Source organism: Epargyreus clarus, unplaced genomic scaffold (genome assembly GCF_041222505.1).
Source record: "Epargyreus clarus isolate Ecla_fem2 unplaced genomic scaffold, WU_Ecla_fem_2.2 ptg000010l, whole genome shotgun sequence".
In the NCBI taxonomy this organism is placed as follows: domain Eukaryota; kingdom Metazoa; phylum Arthropoda; class Insecta; order Lepidoptera; family Hesperiidae; genus Epargyreus; species Epargyreus clarus.
In genome coordinates, this window is record NW_027332218.1 from 13,343,523 (window position 1) to 13,363,444 (window position 19,922).

Sequence of the window (19,922 nt, forward strand, 5' to 3'; positions counted from 1 at the left end):
ACAACTCCATTCAAAATGTAAATTTAAGACTGTTAGACTTAGTGTTTTGTACTTCCCGTGTTCAAGTTTCACGTAGCTTTAACCCATTGACACCTGAAGATTCACATCACCCTGCTATTGATATAGATTTGACTATAGAATATATAGAACCATTTTTAAGTAAACCTCATTCACGTAAACCTTTGTTTCACCGCGCAGACTACGAAGCTATAAATTCAGAGTTGTTAAAAATTAATTGGCTTGAAGAATTTCAGTCGCGTTGTGATTTAGAGTCAGTTGTAGAATATTTTTATTCGATCTTAAATAAGTTAATACACAAATATATACCTTTTGGAAGCACCACTCTCGCTACAAAACATTCTCCGTGGTTTACACGCCCACTTATAAAATTATTAAACGAGAAACGTAAATACCATCGTAAATGGAAACGTTATAAGGATCCCATGGACTATATAACATTTTCTCTTTTGAGAACTAGGGCACAAAAACTTGAAAAAAAATGTTACGAAACATATAAAATTATAACAGAAGACAAAATTAAAAGCAATCCAAAGTATTTCTGGACATACGTGAAATCTAAAACAGGGCACAATGTTATACCTCAAAACTTAACTTACAACAACATAACGTCTAACGATAGCACAGAAATCTGTAATCTTTTTAATAATTACTTTAACTCCGTTTTTATACAACCTTCACTCGAGGATCGTAATAGTAGCTTCGAATTTAACGCACATACAAGTGATTCAGCCTCGTCATTGAACATAAGTACAATTTGTATAGACAAGAGAATCGTTAAAAATGAATTGAAGCGTGTTAATGTCAATAAGGGTGCAGGATATGATGGTATTCACCCATTATTTTTATCTAAATGTGCACATGCATTGTCGGTCCCAGTGACATACATATTTGAAAGTTCACTTAAAACTGGTACCTTCCCAGAACTTTGGAAAAAAGCGCTCATTACTCCAATACCTAAAAACGATAATACTAATGACGTCAGTCAATACAGACCCATCTCGAAATTATGCGTCCTTGGCAAGCTTCTTGAAAAAATTGTAACTAATCAACTATCCTATCATATTCGTAGTCATATAACACCCAACCAGCATGGTTTCTTTCGCGGCAGATCTGTTGATACTAACTTAGTTACATTCACAAACTTTTTATTAAAAGCAATGGACAATAAGCTACAAGTAGACGTCATTTATTCCGATTTCTCCAAGGCCTTCGACAAGATTAGTCATTTTGTTCTGTTAAACAAACTTTGGGGTGCCGGCATTCATGGGGATTTGTTCCGTTGGATAAAATCATATATAAGTAATAGATCTCAGGCTGTTTCTATTAGGGGTTTTATGTCAGATTTTAAAACTGTGCCCTCTGGCGTGCCACAGGGTTCTCATTTGGGACCATTACTCTTTAATCTATATATAAACGACATTCAAACCTTCATCAGTAGTAAATTACTTTTATATGCTGATGATGCTAAAATTTTTAGAGTAATCACGAATGAAGGTGACTGTGCGTCTCTTCAACACGATCTAAATTCTTTAGCAGACTATTGTTCTAAAAATCAATTATTCTTAAATCCTGAAAAGTGTTCTACTATATCTTACTCCCGTAAACACAATAATATTGATTATGCCTACACTTTAAATAATAAAATACTCTCTAGATCAAGCTCAATTCGGGATTTAGGTATTATTTTGGACTCTAAATTAACTTTCAAGAACCACTACGATAATATGATTCAACGAGCGAATCGTCAACTGGGCTTTCTACTTAGAACATGCAAACCTTTTAAAAGCACACTTACCTATAAAACTTTATATTTTTCGCTGGTACGATCTATATTGGACTTCGGCTCTGTGATCTGGAGTCCTTACCATGCATGTCACATCAATAGGATTGAAAGAATTCAAAAAACATTTTTAAGAATTCTAGAGTACAGAGTCGGGTCCGATAATCTATCGTATGGTGGTTCATTAAAAAAACACGAAATTTTAACCCTGAATCTTCGACGGCAACAGCGAGACTATATGTTTTTGTATAAAATTCTAAATAACTTTATCGATTCCCCTGACCTTTTGGAAATGATCAGCTTAAAAGTACCGTCAAAAAGTATTCGCCGACCCAATAATTTATTTGCTGTTCCTATATCGAGTACTCAATTCACCTCTAACTCATTTTTCAATCGTTGCTTGGCTGCCTACAATGAACATATTGGTCATATTGATCCTTTTTGTCAATCTATCTCTAAATTTAAAGAAAAAGTTAATCAATCTTTATTTGAAAAAATGTATAATACCTTGTAATATGTAACTACTAAAACATAATAAAATGTACCTTGAGACACAATTCAGTATTTAAAAACTTGTAAATTTAAAGTAAAATCTAATCAATCCCTTTTTGAAAAATGTAAGGTATTAATGTAAGGTATTAACCTTATAATATGTAACTATTAAAACACACTAAAATGTTCCTTGAGATACAATTCAATAATTAAAAACTAGTAAATTTAAAGTAAAAGTTAATTAATCCTTATTTGAAAAAATGTTTAATACCTTGTAATATGTAACTACTAAAACACACTAAAATGTACCTTGAGATACAATTCAATATCTTAAAAACTTGTCTAATGTATTTTTAATACACAAATTGTTGGCACTCAAAGTCTAGAATAACATATATGTGGGAGAATGCTTCATTTCATATATATAAATATTCCGTTTTTAAAATCACATGATATTAATTTCGAACTACCGCTCCGTATTAACAATTGGCTACCTGTATCATGGTATAAAAAAGGGGCGCGCAACTGTCAACAGATCAGAAGTTGTCCAATAGTGGGCACGGCACGGTGGTGCTCTGAACTGTTTGGTATTTTGCTTGGGTGTTATTGTTACTGTGGTGGCATTAACGCTTATTCATTTAATTATTTTAACAATAATTTTTATAAATATTGGTTAAATTAGTTGAATCGAAATACCATTGTAGATCTACCTACCGGCGCGCCCACATCAGAATCGGGATAGGATACGCCCTTTTATTACGTAATAGTTTTAAAGTAACGGTAACGGAAGATAATCAACCGCGTGTGTAGGAAGTGTTCAACTGAAGAATTTATCGTGGCTGTACTCCTGACGACAGTTTGGGACGCGCAATGGAGGCGATATTGACGAGGCCTTCGACATTGGAGGAGCTGTGTGTGAAACACACGATGAACCGGTTGCGTGAGTAACGTGTACGGTTTGTCTAAATGTTGTAATAATTGTATGTGCATTATTTTAGCTACCGCAAGCGTGTGAAGTAGCTTGGGTATGAAAATTGAGAAGGTGGAAGGTGGTTTGCATCATCCATGTTAACCGTCTACGTAATTAAGACTCATTGGCGCCGAGACTCATTGGCGAACAATTGGCGCTCCGGTATGATCAAACCAATGGTTTTTATATTTTCGATTGTTAAACTTGCTATTTTTTGCTTTTTGAAAGTTGTTAAAGATTATAAGAATCACTAATATGAAAATGTTTGGTTATGCGCGAAAAAATTAACAATCATACATGTAGGTACCGACATTTTTTTAGAAATGTTTTGGCTTTTTAAAATATTCGAGTAATTTCAGCTATGCTTTTCACAGTTTCGTTACTTATAGCAACGCTTTAAGAGGCGATGCTCAATAAGTAGATGAACAATGATCATATTGTTTTAAATTATTGCGCTGTAAAAAAATATTTTACGATTGTGAATACAAGTTCTGATATCTACCCTTTTGTATGTACCTATTCGTTGTAATGCATTTAACATTCTTAAATAAACTCCGTCTTAAAATAAAACTAGTCACAATGAAGATTATTATTGAAGTAAAAGGTTTGATAAATCAGGTAGCATACTTTTTGCCATCGCAATTCCATGGCCGTGAATTTCGTAAGTTTTATTTCTAGTTTCACCTGGAACACCGTGATAGTGAGATATGTATTGTGCTCATTGAAAGGTGTACTCTCAACCAGCGCTTGTCATTTTTAGTAGGATGCTATCTAATAATATTTACCTAGCGCTTGTTCCCAGAATCTGTAACTAAAATGAAAGCTGCTTATTGGGGGTTTTGTAACAACACTTGACTTGTGATGGCCGTAGACGTGGACCAAAATTGAATGAAAATGTAACATTTAGATTCTGGCGGTGAGTCAGTAAGTTGTTTATCGGTAAGCGACTTTGTGCTCTTACAAATTTGTGTATTTAAAGTTATTGATAAAGGTTACAATTTGCGAAGGATACATTAAGGTAAAGCTGAAGAAAAGGAGTTTGGTAACGTTCGCATCACCCCAAATGGTGTATTGGACTAGGCAAAAAAAAAAAAAAAGGTGAATTAACGTAAGTTATAACTTATTAATAAACATGTAGTCTTCTGTGTTTTTCACATTGTTTTGTGACATAATGTGTAACTATTACTTGCTATTCACTTTAAAAATTGCAGAAGTAAAGAGAATCGAAGCTTAGCTGACTGTAGAAAAAAAACAGTTACTATAATAGTGCAAAGCTGTAAGCATTTTGATCGGTCAAATGTGTTTAAAGGTTTAATTTAATAAAGACAATTCATCAGCCTCGCTCGGAGTCGATCAAGTATATTTAATAATAACTTAAAGTTTGAACTTGTTTTACAGTAGTTTAAATTGTTATTGGATCTTCTTTCTTATTTTGTGTCATAGTAAATAATACCTTTCGAGATGACGTACATCACGATCCTAGACTTTACGTGTGAAATTATATTGTGTTGGTACCTTTAGTGAATACTTTAACAGTGGTAAGTCAACTATACCATCATGTAATCTAGCTAACAATCTAAACGTTTTAATTATTCATTGACATAAGGAGTTTATTGTTATTTTATTTAGTTTTGTAACTGTGCAGGTGACGACATTACGTCTAGATATACGGCTGTGGATATAACAAATTCAGAATATTCACGCACGCAATGTTTATACTATACGAAACAATTCGGCGTGTTTTTCTCCTATTCATAATTTTGTCGTCGTTACACTCAAGCAGATAAAGGTTATAAAGGTGGTAGAAACTTTTATGGTCCGGCAATACCAATACCATACAGCAGTGTTAGGCTCTGTTGTGTTGAAGATATTGATGGGCCTCAGTAGCCACTTACCATCAGGTGGACTGCATGCTTGTCTGCTACTTCTAAAATTTGGTTTAAAGTTTTTGTGTGTGAGCGAATATTATGTATAAATCAATCCGGGACGAAATAACGGTATTCGTAGGTATACTTATTATTCTTGCAAATGGTTAATTACAATAACTTTTAGAAGTTATTCACAATTTCTTGTGATAACAGAAACTGTTACGCATGTGTTATATTAAATTGAAATAGGTAATTCTATTATTTTTAAATATTGTATTGGAACTCGGGGTTCATACCACAAAATATTCGTTTTTATTTTGTGTTCATACTGTTTTGACCGATGTTTGTTATTCTACGAATTTAAATGTTATATCTTTACAGATTTATAAGTCAAAGTCAGGTTCGGACGAGCAATTATATACCTACTGCAAGTTCTGATAAAATTCGAAAAAATCGAATACTGCAAAAAGAAAAAGAGACAAGAGTACATACACTACTGTCAAATTGGACTCTGCAATGTGTGATCATTATTGTGTGGTAAAGACTTTGTTTGCAGCAATGCCTATCGCACAAACGAAGGTAATTGTAATAATCAAGGTAAAAGTAAAATGATATAAGGTAAATAATATAATGAAGGTAGGATGACTCCAATAACTTTTTACGTTTAATGACCTGGTTTTCGTTGTAATGTAACTGTGGACTTCAGAGTGTTATTTCGTTGACATTTGACGTCATCACATGAACGGTACGAACTATAGCTCATGTTATGGTAAGGCAATAGTATTTTAATTATTTTATTAAGAATAACGACCACGGAGTACTTGCTGCTCTGATATTTTCTTTACTGTATGTAAAGTTGACATTAAAACTGTTTTGAACGTGACAATTCACTTTATTATTATTTTCACACATTTGTGTTGTAGACATCAGGTTTTTCGGTTTGAAATTAACTTTTACTTTTTTATTTTTATGCTTGTTACAGCTTATTTGTTTACAGTTCTAAATAAGAAAAGCACTCGTGCATGGTTTTGAGCAGGTCTCGAATAGTTTCTTATAAAATTCTGTCATAGTCAAATGAGCTGACTTAAAAGGCATTAATGATTTTCAAGAAATCCTGTCTGAGATAGTCAGACACATTATAACAAATTCGGTAAAGGAAGACATCGTGAAGAACTACACATCGGGAAATATATTCTCAAGGGTATCTAGAGTCTACCCAGTGTACGTTTGGCGATGCAGAAGACTATGCCATAGATTTAAGCGAGCCAAACGAAAAGATCTGTAGATTTTACTCTCAAACCATGAACGAAACGCGGAGCTCTCTCGTTATATCGTATATAATTATTGACTATACATATAATGTAATGTGTTTTCAGACTACGAGAACATGTGCTATGGAAAGTAAACTATTTGAACATGTCAGATGACTGTGAACCCTGTGAAGCAATGACAGTATCGACAGTCAAAAATCTGGTAAAAACTTTGTGTTTCTCTTGAGTACCTGCGAACTTTGGAACGGTATGTGGATTGTAAGTTCTGTGTTATCGGGATTGTCTTGCATATCGATGATTGTCTGGCCAACAGTCACGTTTATGTTTGATAATAACCCGAGTGCCATGTGATTTGGCAATTCTTTTCAGGAAATAATCAATTATGTACGTACGCTATGTGACTTAGCGAATTTATGATGTCATGTGACTTGACATCAGCCATGTAATTTTGCAATTCTTTTCAGATAATAATCAATTACGTACGTAAGCTATGTGACTTAGCGAATTTATGATGTCATGTGACTTGACATTAGCCATGTGATTTGGCAATTCTTTTCAGGAAATAATCAATTATGTACGTACGCTATGTGACTTAGCGAATTTATGATGTCATGTGACTTGACATCAGCCATGTGATTTGGCAATTCTTTTCAGATAATAATCAATTTCGTACGTAAGCTATGTGACTTAGCGAATTTATGATGTCATGTGACTTGACATCAGCCATGTGATTTGGCAATTCTTTTCAGATAATAATCAATTATGTACGTAAGCTATGTGACTTAGCGAATTTATGATGTCATGTGACTTGACATCAGCCATGTGATTTGGCAATTCTTTTCAGATAATAATCAATTATGTACGTAAGCTATGTGACTTAGCGAATTTATGATGTCATGTGACTTGACATCAGCCATGTGATTTGGCAGTTCTTTTCATGTGACACGACCATTTATTTACACTATTAGACACCGGTTATGGGGTTAACCAATTAAAGTTACGTGTTTTGTGTACCATGAGATTTGGCTTCTGTGGTTAAAATTGAGACTATATTATCCGCGAATCTAAAGTAGTTTATCCACTTCTTTAATATTATTGAATTTGATTTTTTTAAACTTTTGTTCGCGAGCCGTAACGGCTGCTCGTCAGAATGGCCGTGTGGGAGAATGCTTCATTTCATATATATAAATATTCCGTTTTTAAAATCACATGATATTAATTTCGAACTACCGCTCCGTATTAACAATTGGCTACCTGTATCATGGTATAAAAAAGGGGCGCGCAACTGTCAACAGATCAGAAGTTGTCCAATAGTGGGCACGGCACGGTGGTGCTCTGAACTGTTTGGTATTTTGCTTGGGTGTTATTGTTACTGTGGTGGCATTAACGCTTATTCATTTAATTATTTTAACAATAATTTTTATAAATATTGGTTAAATTAGTTGAATCGAAATACCATTGTAGATCTACCTACCGGCGCGCCCACATATATTAAGTTAGCTTAAGATGTTGTAATGTAATATATGACTGTCTGTGTCCAAAATACAATAAAATAAAATAAAAAAAATATTTTTCGACGTGCTAAGCTTTTAAAGTTATAAAGTTTTAAGGTCACTGTTGTGTTTCACATTTTTATGTTATTAAAGTATTTTCAACCCTAGCCCTCGCGTGTCGACAATAAGAACAGTTGGTATAATACAAACTTTAAACCTGGTTCACATTACTCTGTTATTTTTATGAAATTCCCCAGCCATTCAAATGTAAATTCATATTTTAAATTAACTTGTTATTTAGCTTGTCAAGTTAAATTTATACTAGTTTTATAAACCACAATAACAACTAGCAACTAATAAACCACAAATAAATAGTTTTCGTCAATTGTAGGTACGACTCGATCGTACCACCCGCCAATATTGTCTATCAATAGGTTAATTACTTACATTACTTCATTTATTGATCAGTTCGGTAAAGGGTGGTGAGTAACACTCAATCACAGAGTGCTTTGGCAGTATGCACACAATTATATTGATGACAATGATAGATGGAAAATTTGTTCCTAGCTCACCCTGGAATTTATTTAGAAAGTGAATATTTCCGTCCCAAGAACAACTCAGTTTGTGACTAAATTTATTAAAATAATAGATATACTTAGTTACTTTTAGGTAAATGAAAAAAATATTTAAGTCATTGCATGTTTAGGTACTTTGCAATTGAGCTGTAAAATCAACCAAATGAAACTGTGAAAGCGAACTTTGTAGAATGATTTTTTCCATTTGTTTTACTATTATTTTTATATTTCAGTTGTTGAAGTACACACATTGTGAAATTTTTGTCTCTATTACGATTCAAGACATACCAATAGCCCTATGACAGACGGATAAACAGAGAAAACTTAGTAATAGGATCCAGTTTATACCCTTTAGCTATGGAATCTTAATAAATTGAAGCACATTGCATTGAAATGTAGATCTTTGGGCTACATCGCGATCAAATGCGAGCAGCTATTAAATATGGCGTAAGTTTGCTCATCGCATCAGCATGCCGGCCGCGCGCCGCTTGTGGGAGTACCACCATTCGTATTAACATTCATGATTTGAAAACAAACATCATGTACAGATGTGGAAAACATAGGAAGTCTTATGTTGGGAACATACGTTGGGAGTGGTTTTCAATTTCTTTGAAAATAAAGTTATATTTTGTAACATTTTATTTATGAGGGACGCGAACTTCATAACTGACACACGTAATTATGGTAGGTTTGTAGTATTTTATGATTATAATGATTATCATTGTATTAACTATACTCATAATAAAACGCAATAGTAGTATCTATTTCATATATTAAAATTACCGACTTATTTTTCCTTTCATAATATCAGTTTGAAACAGAAATGGTTAAATGGTTTTCCATACTTACTCATTACATTTTTAAATGAACTTTCCTGTAAGGTGACACAAAACTGACATAACATATAACACGAACATATGAATAAGTTTTATTATGTGAGAAACATCGTAGGTTCGCACTCCCAGTGACCAATAACGGCTAATATCTTAGTGTTTGAGTAGTATCGTAGTGTCGCAAGTTCTACAACTTATTGAGGAATATGTGCACGATTACTGGCAAGAAATTAATGTGACCCACTTATATTGGGTAATATTTAAATAGCATATTGATATACGCAGGCCTCTCAATTAGCCTGTTCGTTTGTCTGTCCGACAGTCACAGGGCTCTCTCTTGAACTGTAATTGATTTCATGCAAAAAAGTCATAGGTATGTGGAAATCATGCTGGTTCGCGCGGTCAGGTGCCAATATAATTTCGTATGTTTTGCAATAGGTATAGCTACATACCTACACAGGTAGATACAATATACAATAACAATTGGATACTCCATCCACTTCTAATTGGCATGCAGTTGGCGGCGCGATCGAAAATATTTCATTGTTTCGATAAATGGCAAGGAATTCATTAAAACACAGAAGTTCGCGCCGAATAACGCGCAACGCGAGTGGAATTCTTTTGTTTTAAATATCGTTTGCATCAAACGGGAATTGAACCCGGAAGCACTGCGGGCGACTTCTTAGTTAGCAGACTAATTTGAATAGAAGCATACTTTTTGATAACGTTATCGTTTTGTGCAGTAAGTATACCTACATGCTTCACAGTATTTGAAGGTTTTGTCTCTAAGTAGGTACCATTCAAATGTAATAATTAATTTCGAATAGAATAGGTGCCTTTTATTTAATTTAATTCAGACGTAGTCCATATATTGTAGGTAACTTTTAGGTAGGTTTGAACGGCTAAGAAAAACATAACGAGAAAACCTACGCGCCGCAGAGTTCTTAACAAAAAAGTTTTCAAAAGTGCGAAAAGTCTACCAAGTCGCTATGGGTAAGAGAGGGGTATTAAGATCTACACCCATCTGTAAGAGGACACCTGTACCTAGCTGTGGAACAGTAATGGGTTGACAAGAACCCCACACATACACACTTATTTCACTAACCCTAAAAGTGTTAAACTGTGTGTGCTGACGTAGAACTATCACTATCTGGGTATCTAGCTATCACTGATGACCTAGAGCTGTAAAAATATCATAACAGATATAGATTATGCATCGGCAGTTGTTCTGATTTACAAATAGAGTGCGTAGCATTGGGCTGCAGTTCACATTTCCCATAATATTGACCACTTCGAGTGTTATTGATGGCGCTCGCAAGGGCGCATGGGAATTGATGTGTTCATGACCTTTAAAGGCTATTGCTACATTATTATGGCTTTGTAATGAACAATTGACAATGTTTAAAAATATTTTAGGGATAATTTTAAGTAGAACTTACGGTTCGACTACGCTACTATCGTTACAAACATGCATGCAAGTTGGCTCTACAGTGTTCTGGTTTAAAGGGTTTACTATAGCAGAAATACGTAACGAATCCACCCAAGTTAGTTTTCCAAGACTGTTTTATTTATGTTCATTCCTGCAGTATCCCAGAGTGCTATGATACGAGGTGCTACGAGTATGAATCAGGTGCAAAAAGAGCTTTTCTTTAATCCGGAGATGTATTTGACTCATTTGGCGTTGTGAAATGCCCATAGGCGACAGTAACTACTTTCTATTAGATAGCCCGTTTCTCCAGGTGTCATTACAAAACATAAAAATATATCTTGTTCTATCTTAACAATAAAAGTTGGTTTACTCCTCCAACAAATTAGTTTACGTTGACGATTAGATCAATTATAAGATATTGTCGCGGCGATTGCTCCGCTTGCTACAAATTGATCAATTAGTTGGGTGGAGTTTATTGGTGGCATGTAGGGCTCTAATTACTTAATATATAAAGTAAGCCACACATAGGCGTGTAGGTAAACTATAGTCTGGTTATATTTGTTCAGCCTTGTTATTACTTGAGTATAGCTTGGTCATCCAGTAAATAGAATGGGGCTATACAATTTGATGAACTACAAGCATTATGACGTCTAATATCGCTATTCGGTCGAGTAGATAGCGGTCAATTCATCCGTAATACCTATATTCGGATAATATTTTTTGTATTCGATTTTTATGAGTTATGTAAAGAGCACATAAGTATGCAGTTTAGGTACTTGATATGAAGTGGTCCCTGATGTCCATGGGTGCATGAGAATGACACTACATGCAACTGGATAGAGATATACGAGTAGATTGCTCATGGATGCATTAGTGTCCCTAAAAATTAAGATGGAAAGCTTTACCAAACTTTCCATACTAGAATGCAGCAGCTTACTCTGCTATTAAAAAGTTATAGGTGTGGCACTGGACCCGTCATGGTTAAATTATTATGACTTCCACCACCTTTATACGTTGCCACCAAAAAGTGATACCTGATTATACTTATTTAATAACAATATCTTTAATATCTCGTCGTGTTCCAGTCAAGCGTATTGTTAGTCTTAAATTTTAAAAGTTGTTTTAAATTGAAAATTTTCCGGTTGAAAAATGATTTATAATTTCACTTTACACAACATTGGAGCAAGCCGAGACTTTTGAATATTAATTTTGTTACTTAAAATCAACATTGCTTAAAATATTAGCAATTTAATTTATAGGTAGTTCTATTATGTTATGGAATGAATTTTTATTTTTTGTATTTCTACCTAGTATTTTTTTCCTCTATCGTTGTACGAAAATTCGGTAGATATATTTTTTTTTTTTTTATAATATTGGAGTAGCAGACGAGCATGCAGTCCACCTGATGGTAAGTGGCTACTGCCGCCCATGGACATCTGTAATCAACCCCAGATAGGATTAGATATTCCTACCTGAGGTCGGGCACAGATGCGCCGCTACCCCTGAGGACTAAGCTGGAACGCCTCGGAAAAGTCTGTCTCCCTTACCACACCCTTCAAACCGGAACACAGCAGCGCCTAACACTGCTGTTATTAGGTAGAAATAGGTGCGGCGGTGGTGCCGCCGGAGTCGAACCACAGAGGGTTCTACCACCTTAAAATTATATATATTCTTCAAAGCATAACGCGACCTGTATAATACAGATGATCATTAATGCATTGTCACTTCTGAGAATTAATATGGTCGCCCCATATGGAAGTCGGCTGGCATCCACTGAAACGCAAAATCTTCTTCACGCTAGAAATCGATGTGGCGGTGATATCTCCCTGAGCAAACTGGTCCTACCAATTTCCAAATAGCGCAAATAGTCAAATCTAAATTTTCTAAACATTTTCCATATATACAAACTCCAAACTCGGACCACGAGCGTGATTGCACTCCCGGTGGGAGATCTCCCTTTGCCACACTAACATAGTGGTAATTCTCTACAGCTAACATCAGCGCTGTACCTGTCGCTGGGTTTGCCGTGGCGGCGGCGGCTGGAGACGCTGAGCCAGCTGTCCGACGTGCTGATGCTGCTGAACTACGTGCTGGACCCCGTGCTGTACGTTGCCATGCGCCAGCGCCGCCTCGCGCCCGCCGCGCTCTGCCACTCCATCGTGCACTGCTTCAAGCGGGTATGTATACCCACACCTAAAACCTTTAAAGGTTCTATGGAGTTATCGAAGACATTTTGAAGATTGTGTTGAAGTAGTGTTCGTGTTCATCTTGACATAGCATTGTTTGCTGCGTTATTAGCTGTTATAATGCGGTGTCACAGATGACTACCAATATTCTTTCTTATTTATAACAGTGCATTTCTGGTTTCAACGGTGCGGTATATCAGGTATGGAGGCAGTTTCCCGATGTAGGCTGCATAGTCATTTGGTGCTTTTTTTACATTTTTTGAATCTACGGACTACTATAGATAAATGCAACATGCAGCAGATAATCGCAGATTGTCCACTTCTGACAAATATCGAGAACTGACTCGAAAGACTTAGGACATGAATCCTATTTGAGTATTTACATGATAGTTCCTTCTGGCTCATCTGCAATGTTATCTACTTGTAAAACCAGCACCGCTTATATATTGGTTAGGTAGGTAACTAAAAGAAGGAGCCACTAGAAATCGGGTTCTTTACTTATCACATCGGAATAATTACCATTTTATCTTACGGTTTTCAAATTTCTTTGTACTTTATTTTTATTAGTTTTTTGTTAAAATTCAAAAAGCTTTAGACAATATGGATCCAAAAAATATATTCGCGATGTAAAGTTCAATGCCCTTCAGCGGAAATTGACCACTATAATACTCGCGCGCAAATTAAGATTGACAACTTGCCTACACCTATTTATATGAACCGGAGGGCCATATTATGCCTATTGTCTACTGTTATAAATTACTTAAATAGATTATTTTCACACCGTATCTGAAGAATATATGAGGCCATAATTATAGGTATAAGGCTTATAAGTATAAGTATATGTATATAGGCTTATAAGTATAAGTATACTTTTATACCTAGATATTACCTCCCTTGGCTAAGTAGGCAAGGGAGGTAATATCTAGGTATAAAAGTACAGTTAAACTAAATAATTCTTAGGTGTGTATAGAAACAAAATCCATGCATAGATACTTAAGCCAGATCTTTAGTTTCAGACTTAGGGGGCGTTCAAGTATTACGTAACGCAATTAATTCTTGTAGAACGTTACGATGCGTAACAGGGGCGAGAGGGGGTCTTTCTTAATACACGTTACGTAACATTTTTTAATGAAACAATAGAGAATCCTTTAAACTCCTAAATTGGCAACCCTTTTCATTTACGTTTTATGGGGAATCCCTTGAATGAGTGGGTTCAGCCGAAATAAGTCCTGAGTATTCTGAGTTAGACTAAGTATAGTACAGTATAGCTTTGACTATACTTAAACTAACTTAGAATACTCCGGACACCTAGTTCGGCTGAACACGCCCAAGGATAAAAACTATAACATAACTTTTTAGCGAGTTTAGGGTAAAAATTGACACTTGAGTGTTACGTAACGTTTAGAGAGGGGGGGGGGGTATAGAAAAACGTTACGGTGCGTTACAAGGGGGGGGGGTCAAAAATCTTCAAAAATTGCGTTACGTAATACTTGAACGGCCCCTTATGAAGTTTTTATAAAGTTTCTACATGATGTGATGAAGTTATATTAAATCCAAATCATTTTTTTCCAGAATCACAAAACATCGACAGAATCGATGAAGACATCGTGCTGCCCGCAGGAGACTATCGTAATAAGCGACAACAGCTCGGGCCCCGAGCTGCGGCCGCTGCGCGCTCTGCCGCCCACCTCGCGCTCGCAGGACTGACGTCACGCCCGCGCTGCGCCCCACTGTCCCAACTGCCCCCAAGGGCCCCAGGGACCACGACCACATCAGTGCGAGACTATTCAAGAAGATTCACGGTTTTGATGTGCATAATCTGTAGTTAATGATTAAATGTGTGTAAATAACAATAATAACTGTCTCGATTGTTATTTACATGGATCTACCGCGATGGACTATCGCGAATAGGTTCGAGGAAGTAAAACAGGAAACAGATTACCAACACCTAACGAAAACAACAACATTATTAAAGATCTGAAGATTTTTAAAATTGTAATGTATGTAGTAGATAGTTCTTACTTTGTATTACCAATTATTTTTTAATCAATATAGGTATATTATGTTTCACAAACTATTAATATTAAAATTGTGCATGTAACATAATATTTAGGTGTATCATTTTATTTCTATAAATTGATCCAAAGATCATTAAACTTTTGGTAAAAATATAAAAGTACCTAAGATCTAATGTAGTTATTTGTTTAAAAATCGTTAAATAAGTATATTGCTTTGCACAATACAATGTAGGGAGTAATGTCCATGTACAAACGAAAGTCATACAATAAGAAAAATACAAGTACAATAATATAAGGTAATCTTAGTATTCTAGAGAGGAGAAAAAAGATCAAATAATATTTTTTATAAAATCTACGTATAACAGTGAAAATAATGCATGTTGAAAAATACGATAATTATAAAATATTGTTTATTATGTTTTAACAAAACTATAGATATGTATATAAACAACATTCTAAACTAAACTATAAATATTATACACCTAAATAAAAAACTTTATAAAAATACTAACTATAGTTAAATATAATAGGCTTCATCCAAATTGTTGTCCTTCGGAAGAGTTCCCAAAACACTGGCGACATTACCCCGCTGAATAGCTAAGCTAATTCTCTGTCCGAGGTAAGCGCCAGCCCTTTGGTCATTGGTGCACTCGATCAATCGCTTGGAAAGATGTTTATAGAAAGATCGAGCGTCAGAACCCCACGGTCCCATTGTCTCCACGCCAAACGGCAAAAATATGTAGTCTCTACTGAGACTTGCATACTTCTGCAGTTTGCGTATCTCAGCGTCGGTAGCCACAACACCAGCTGCCCTTGATGATAACGTAAGATGGGACGGTGCCAGTGTGTCAACGCACGTAGCATCCCACACAAGACACCTCCCATTCTTCCACGGTATCAATGTCAAACCGTCAGGCCTCCTGCCATCGTCACGCACAACACCGTTCGGCTCTAATTGAGCCGGTACGTTGACGGTAGCAAGAGCCCTGCGGATGACATCATTCAAGGAAGCGTGGCGCGATTGGCGACCGGCGCTGCGCCGACAAGAGAGACCGTGGTGTCCCAAGTGGTCTACCTGAACTCCACAAGGACAACAATGTGGATGATTTAAAGTTAAACCCAGTCGCAGGCTAACGGCAATAGAAAAAGACGTGTTATCCAAAACCGTACCAAGATTACTCGACGGAATTGCATGTAACCAAAACCCCGACTCTTTGACAGAAACAGCCAGAAGACGAGCACGCTCAACAGAACATGTACTTGAGTCTAATAAACTAGTATGAGTCTTTCTGCAGAGCGGCTCGTCCCAGAGTCTTTGAACTGTCAAGTCTAAAGGGGGGGATACGCCAGGGCAAGCTTCGGACCACGCGTCCCTAGCCTCCGCACAGTACGAGATTTCTGTACGGCCTAAAGATGCATCGGTAATTTTTTGAAAAAGAGAACTCGTACTGTGAACAGAAGACAGGAAAGCAGGTAAAGCAACCGATGAAGCTTTCCTGATCCCGAGACCTCCAAAACGTATAGGTAAGGAGGCCTGGGACCAGGATCGATCATCTAAGTTGCAATTTAAAATATTTGATAATGTACCCAAAATTTGAGAATCCAAAAATGACAGTAAATTTAAAAATTTCCAAGCCGGACAACATCTTAAAAAATATGTAAATTTCGGAACGAAAATACAGAATCGAATAATTTGATATGCCATGTGAATTTTGATTTTTCCTAAACGTTCAGAAACAATATCAAATTTTGATAATAGTTCATCGAAAAAAGGTGGAATAGAATCTTCTAATACGGGAGAGCCCAGGAGACGAAGCGATTTTTTATCTACAATTTTTAAATCGGGGGACAATGAATAAAATTTGTTTAAAACTATTTCTCTTTCAGTAGTAGGTAACAATTCCGAAATAAAGAGTTCGCATTTTGAAAAATTTAATTCCAATCCAATTGATTTTAAAGCATTTAAAAGGTAATTAAAATCCTCAAAAACGCCAGTAGCATCGCCTCCTAAAGTCCCGTCATCAAGATACCACATGTTTAATTTGGAATTTAGTTTAGAAATGATAGGATGAATGGCTAAACTAAAAATGGCCGGCCCAAGTGGATCTCCCTGTTGACAGCCGACCGCAGACTCTATTAAATTATTTCTGTATAATAGGTGTGATGGAGCACCGTAGCATTGAAATAAATATGGGTAAACTTCCGGAATAACTGTTTTTATTTCTTCCAACAAAATGCTACGGTCGACAGAGTTGAACGCATTTTTGACATCAACCTTCAGAACAACATCACCACCACCGTTAGTTAGAAAGCTTCTAAGGCTGTGAACAGCTGCCTCGCAACCTCCCTTCGAACCGAAACCTAATTGTAAAGGTTGAAACTTTTTTTCCAGTGTGGGGAGGACATGCCTACAACATACCTTAGAAGCTATTCTCCTTAAAGTATTACCAACGGCAATTGGACGAATACTCCCGTCTTTCTTTTTTAGGGCGCATAAATTTGCACCATAAAGGAGGTTTGTTACTTCTGGATTCACCTTTCCCGAAAGCATAAAATTTATGAGGTTAGTTATGTCGTTTAGTAAGACTCTACCGGAGTCGCCGGTCGCGCCGCACACAAGATCTTTAAAGTGTTGTGGTGTTAAGGCATCCAAACCACCAGCAGAGCCATTTTTGAATGACATAATCGCCCCATAAACATCTTTATGTGAAACGGTCAGGGAAGAAACATTTAAAGGTGAAGAAGATCCAAGAAGTAAAGGAGAAGTTGGTGATGGGTGTTTGCTCCGAAGGGCTGAAAGTGTTTCTGAAGAATCGGGGGCGACAACATCATTTGAGAAAAGGAGAGTGGAAGCGCCTTTAATATCTCCGTCGCTAATTTTCCTTTCAACGGAGTGAAAAATGGATGATGAACGAAGTGGCTGTTTTGTTTCTAACACATTATTAAAATTAGATCTCAAGCAATTATTTTTAATTTTTTGTGTGATAGAGGTTTTTTTTGTTAAAGGATCTGTAGCGGCATGTAAAATGTTAAAAGAAAATGTCAAATACTGCTCCCAATAATGTGTAGAATTTTCCTTTATAATATTATTAATTAAATGTGACAATTTTGTTGCAACGGATATACGAGCACCTTTTGGAATGCGTTTCACAATCGGAGTAGAGGTTTTTAATTTATACAAATATTTCCAAAAAGGCTCTTCATTGTAATTTTGATCAGAAAGAGATTTAGTAGGTGGGTCAACTAAAGAATTACCTAAAATTGTATTAATGGATTGGGAAGCTTTATGACACTTGCTAATATGAATATTAAGACCTCTACGACCTTTGAAGTATTTAATTTGAGAGCAGTGGGGGCATTGAAGGAAATCAAATGACGTGTCGCCAGAATGGTTACAAAACGCCGATGCATTGCTTGGCCCAGGTACCTGCGACATGAATTCAAATTATATAAAATCTAAAATAATTATACTACCTAATTTTAAAATAACATTATTAAAATTAATTAATAAAATGATACAATTATAATAAAACTATGAATAGAAAAATTAAACTATGTTTATTTATAAAAAATAAGACTAAAATTTGTTGGTACCTCATATTAAAATAGACAATAATTAGCATGTATGTACACAACAACACTAAATGTCTTTATCACAGAGACTGAACCAAAATGCACTTCCAGGTCAAAATATGGGGGAACTTTTGGTAAGAGTACATCATTGGTAGTGTATTGGCATTGAAGTGGCTTTTTAAAGCCATCTGCACTGCTCTCACTGTTCTTAAATACCTTTGCACAAAAAATCGACATTCAGTGGTATGTTTTCTTATTTTTTTTTATGAGATTCTCAAAACCATATAGCGTTTTTCCGCACTATTTATTCACTCGTATTTCCTCTTTTGGGTAAAATTTCAGTCCATAATTCCACAATTTTAACAAAATTGAAGAAAAATTATTTTATACGTTTGACAACGTCAATCAATCAATCTAATTAATTATAAAATATAAAAATTATTTAATTATTTAATTATAAAATTATATTAATTTGTGTTGTCGCATATTGTAAAATAATATACTCCATGTTCATCAGGTATAGGTATGATGATCGTTAAGTTTCATCGTATGTGTTTCAGATAAGTAATATTATGTTTGTACCTATTAACTAATATTTCTGTTATAATCTTCACAAATGTAAAAGCTAGTCTCAAATTTATTATAAGTATTAAGGCAAAAGCTAGGTACTTAAATTAAGTGTAATATTAGATAATTGTAATATCATTATAATAATAAATGTATATAATACACAGTAAATATCGAATTTGTGATCAAAGCTCTACTTTAATAGTAGTAGATACAATGATTCAGTAAATTTAATTGTTGAAGGGAAGTTTGCTTAAAGATCTATTGAATATATTATATTTTCTTTAACGCCAGATATTCGAGCACAACTTCAAATTAAATAAGCGTCCGATTTATTTTTGATCATGTTTGTTTTAGTCAATGTTTATTATAATGCATTAGATTGTACCAGAATAGTTGCATTTACAAAATTAAAAATAATCATATTTTACCTCCATAAAATTATACAACAATAAAATCAATCTTATTTTATCTTTTGCTATTTTTTTAGTTTTATGATATACCAGTTGCATTACCTTGTAATTATTAATAATAAAAATGTGTTGGTGCCATAGTTTGTGTATTTATTTTGTCCCGTAATACTGCGCAAATTCTAACTAACTCACTGCAGGTAACGCATCTCGAGGCGCTATGTAAGCTAAGTGAAGATTTTATATGTTCACTTTGCTAAAATATCGACCTACGATCTGAGCAGTGATTAATTGGTGACCTTTCGGAACTCAACAAAAGGTGGAACTTCATAAATCTGTATCATATTATTTAAGGTATTTTATTTGTGCATGCACTTAAGAACACCTAAAAATATCTCACTTCATCAATCTATAATTTTTTTTAAATTCGTAAGAA

General features: G+C 35.2%; 2 protein-coding genes across 2 annotated transcripts in view; one reads left to right on the forward strand and one right to left on the reverse strand.

Annotated features, from left to right (window-relative positions):
• LOC140745584 (uncharacterized) overlaps positions 1 to 15,345 on the forward strand; it is a 40,529-nt gene extending 25,184 nt beyond the window's left edge. The window contains exons 6-7 of the mRNA XM_073077522.1: positions 12,724 to 12,909; positions 14,491 to 15,345. Coding sequence (XP_072933623.1) covers positions 12,724 to 12,909; positions 14,491 to 14,625 — 321 coding nt within the window. The 3' untranslated portion in view covers positions 14,626 to 15,345. The remainder of the gene's footprint in view (positions 1 to 12,723; positions 12,910 to 14,490) is intronic.
• Positions 15,346 to 15,423: 78 nt separating this feature from the next.
• Positions 15,424 to 17,609, reverse strand: LOC140745583 (uncharacterized). Its single transcript, XM_073077521.1, has one exon. The coding sequence runs from the start codon at positions 17,485 to 17,487 to the stop codon at positions 15,454 to 15,456; it is 2,034 nt and encodes a 677-aa protein (XP_072933622.1). The 5' UTR covers positions 17,488 to 17,609; the 3' UTR covers positions 15,424 to 15,453.
• Between the last annotated feature and the right edge of the window lie 2,313 nt (positions 17,610 to 19,922).

Bases quoted from the DNA above. Each gene is read 5' to 3' on its own strand.
- LOC140745583 (XM_073077521.1), bottom strand. From the start codon at position 17,487: ATGCTTTCGGGAAAGGTGAATCCAGAAGTAACAAACCTCCTTTATGGT.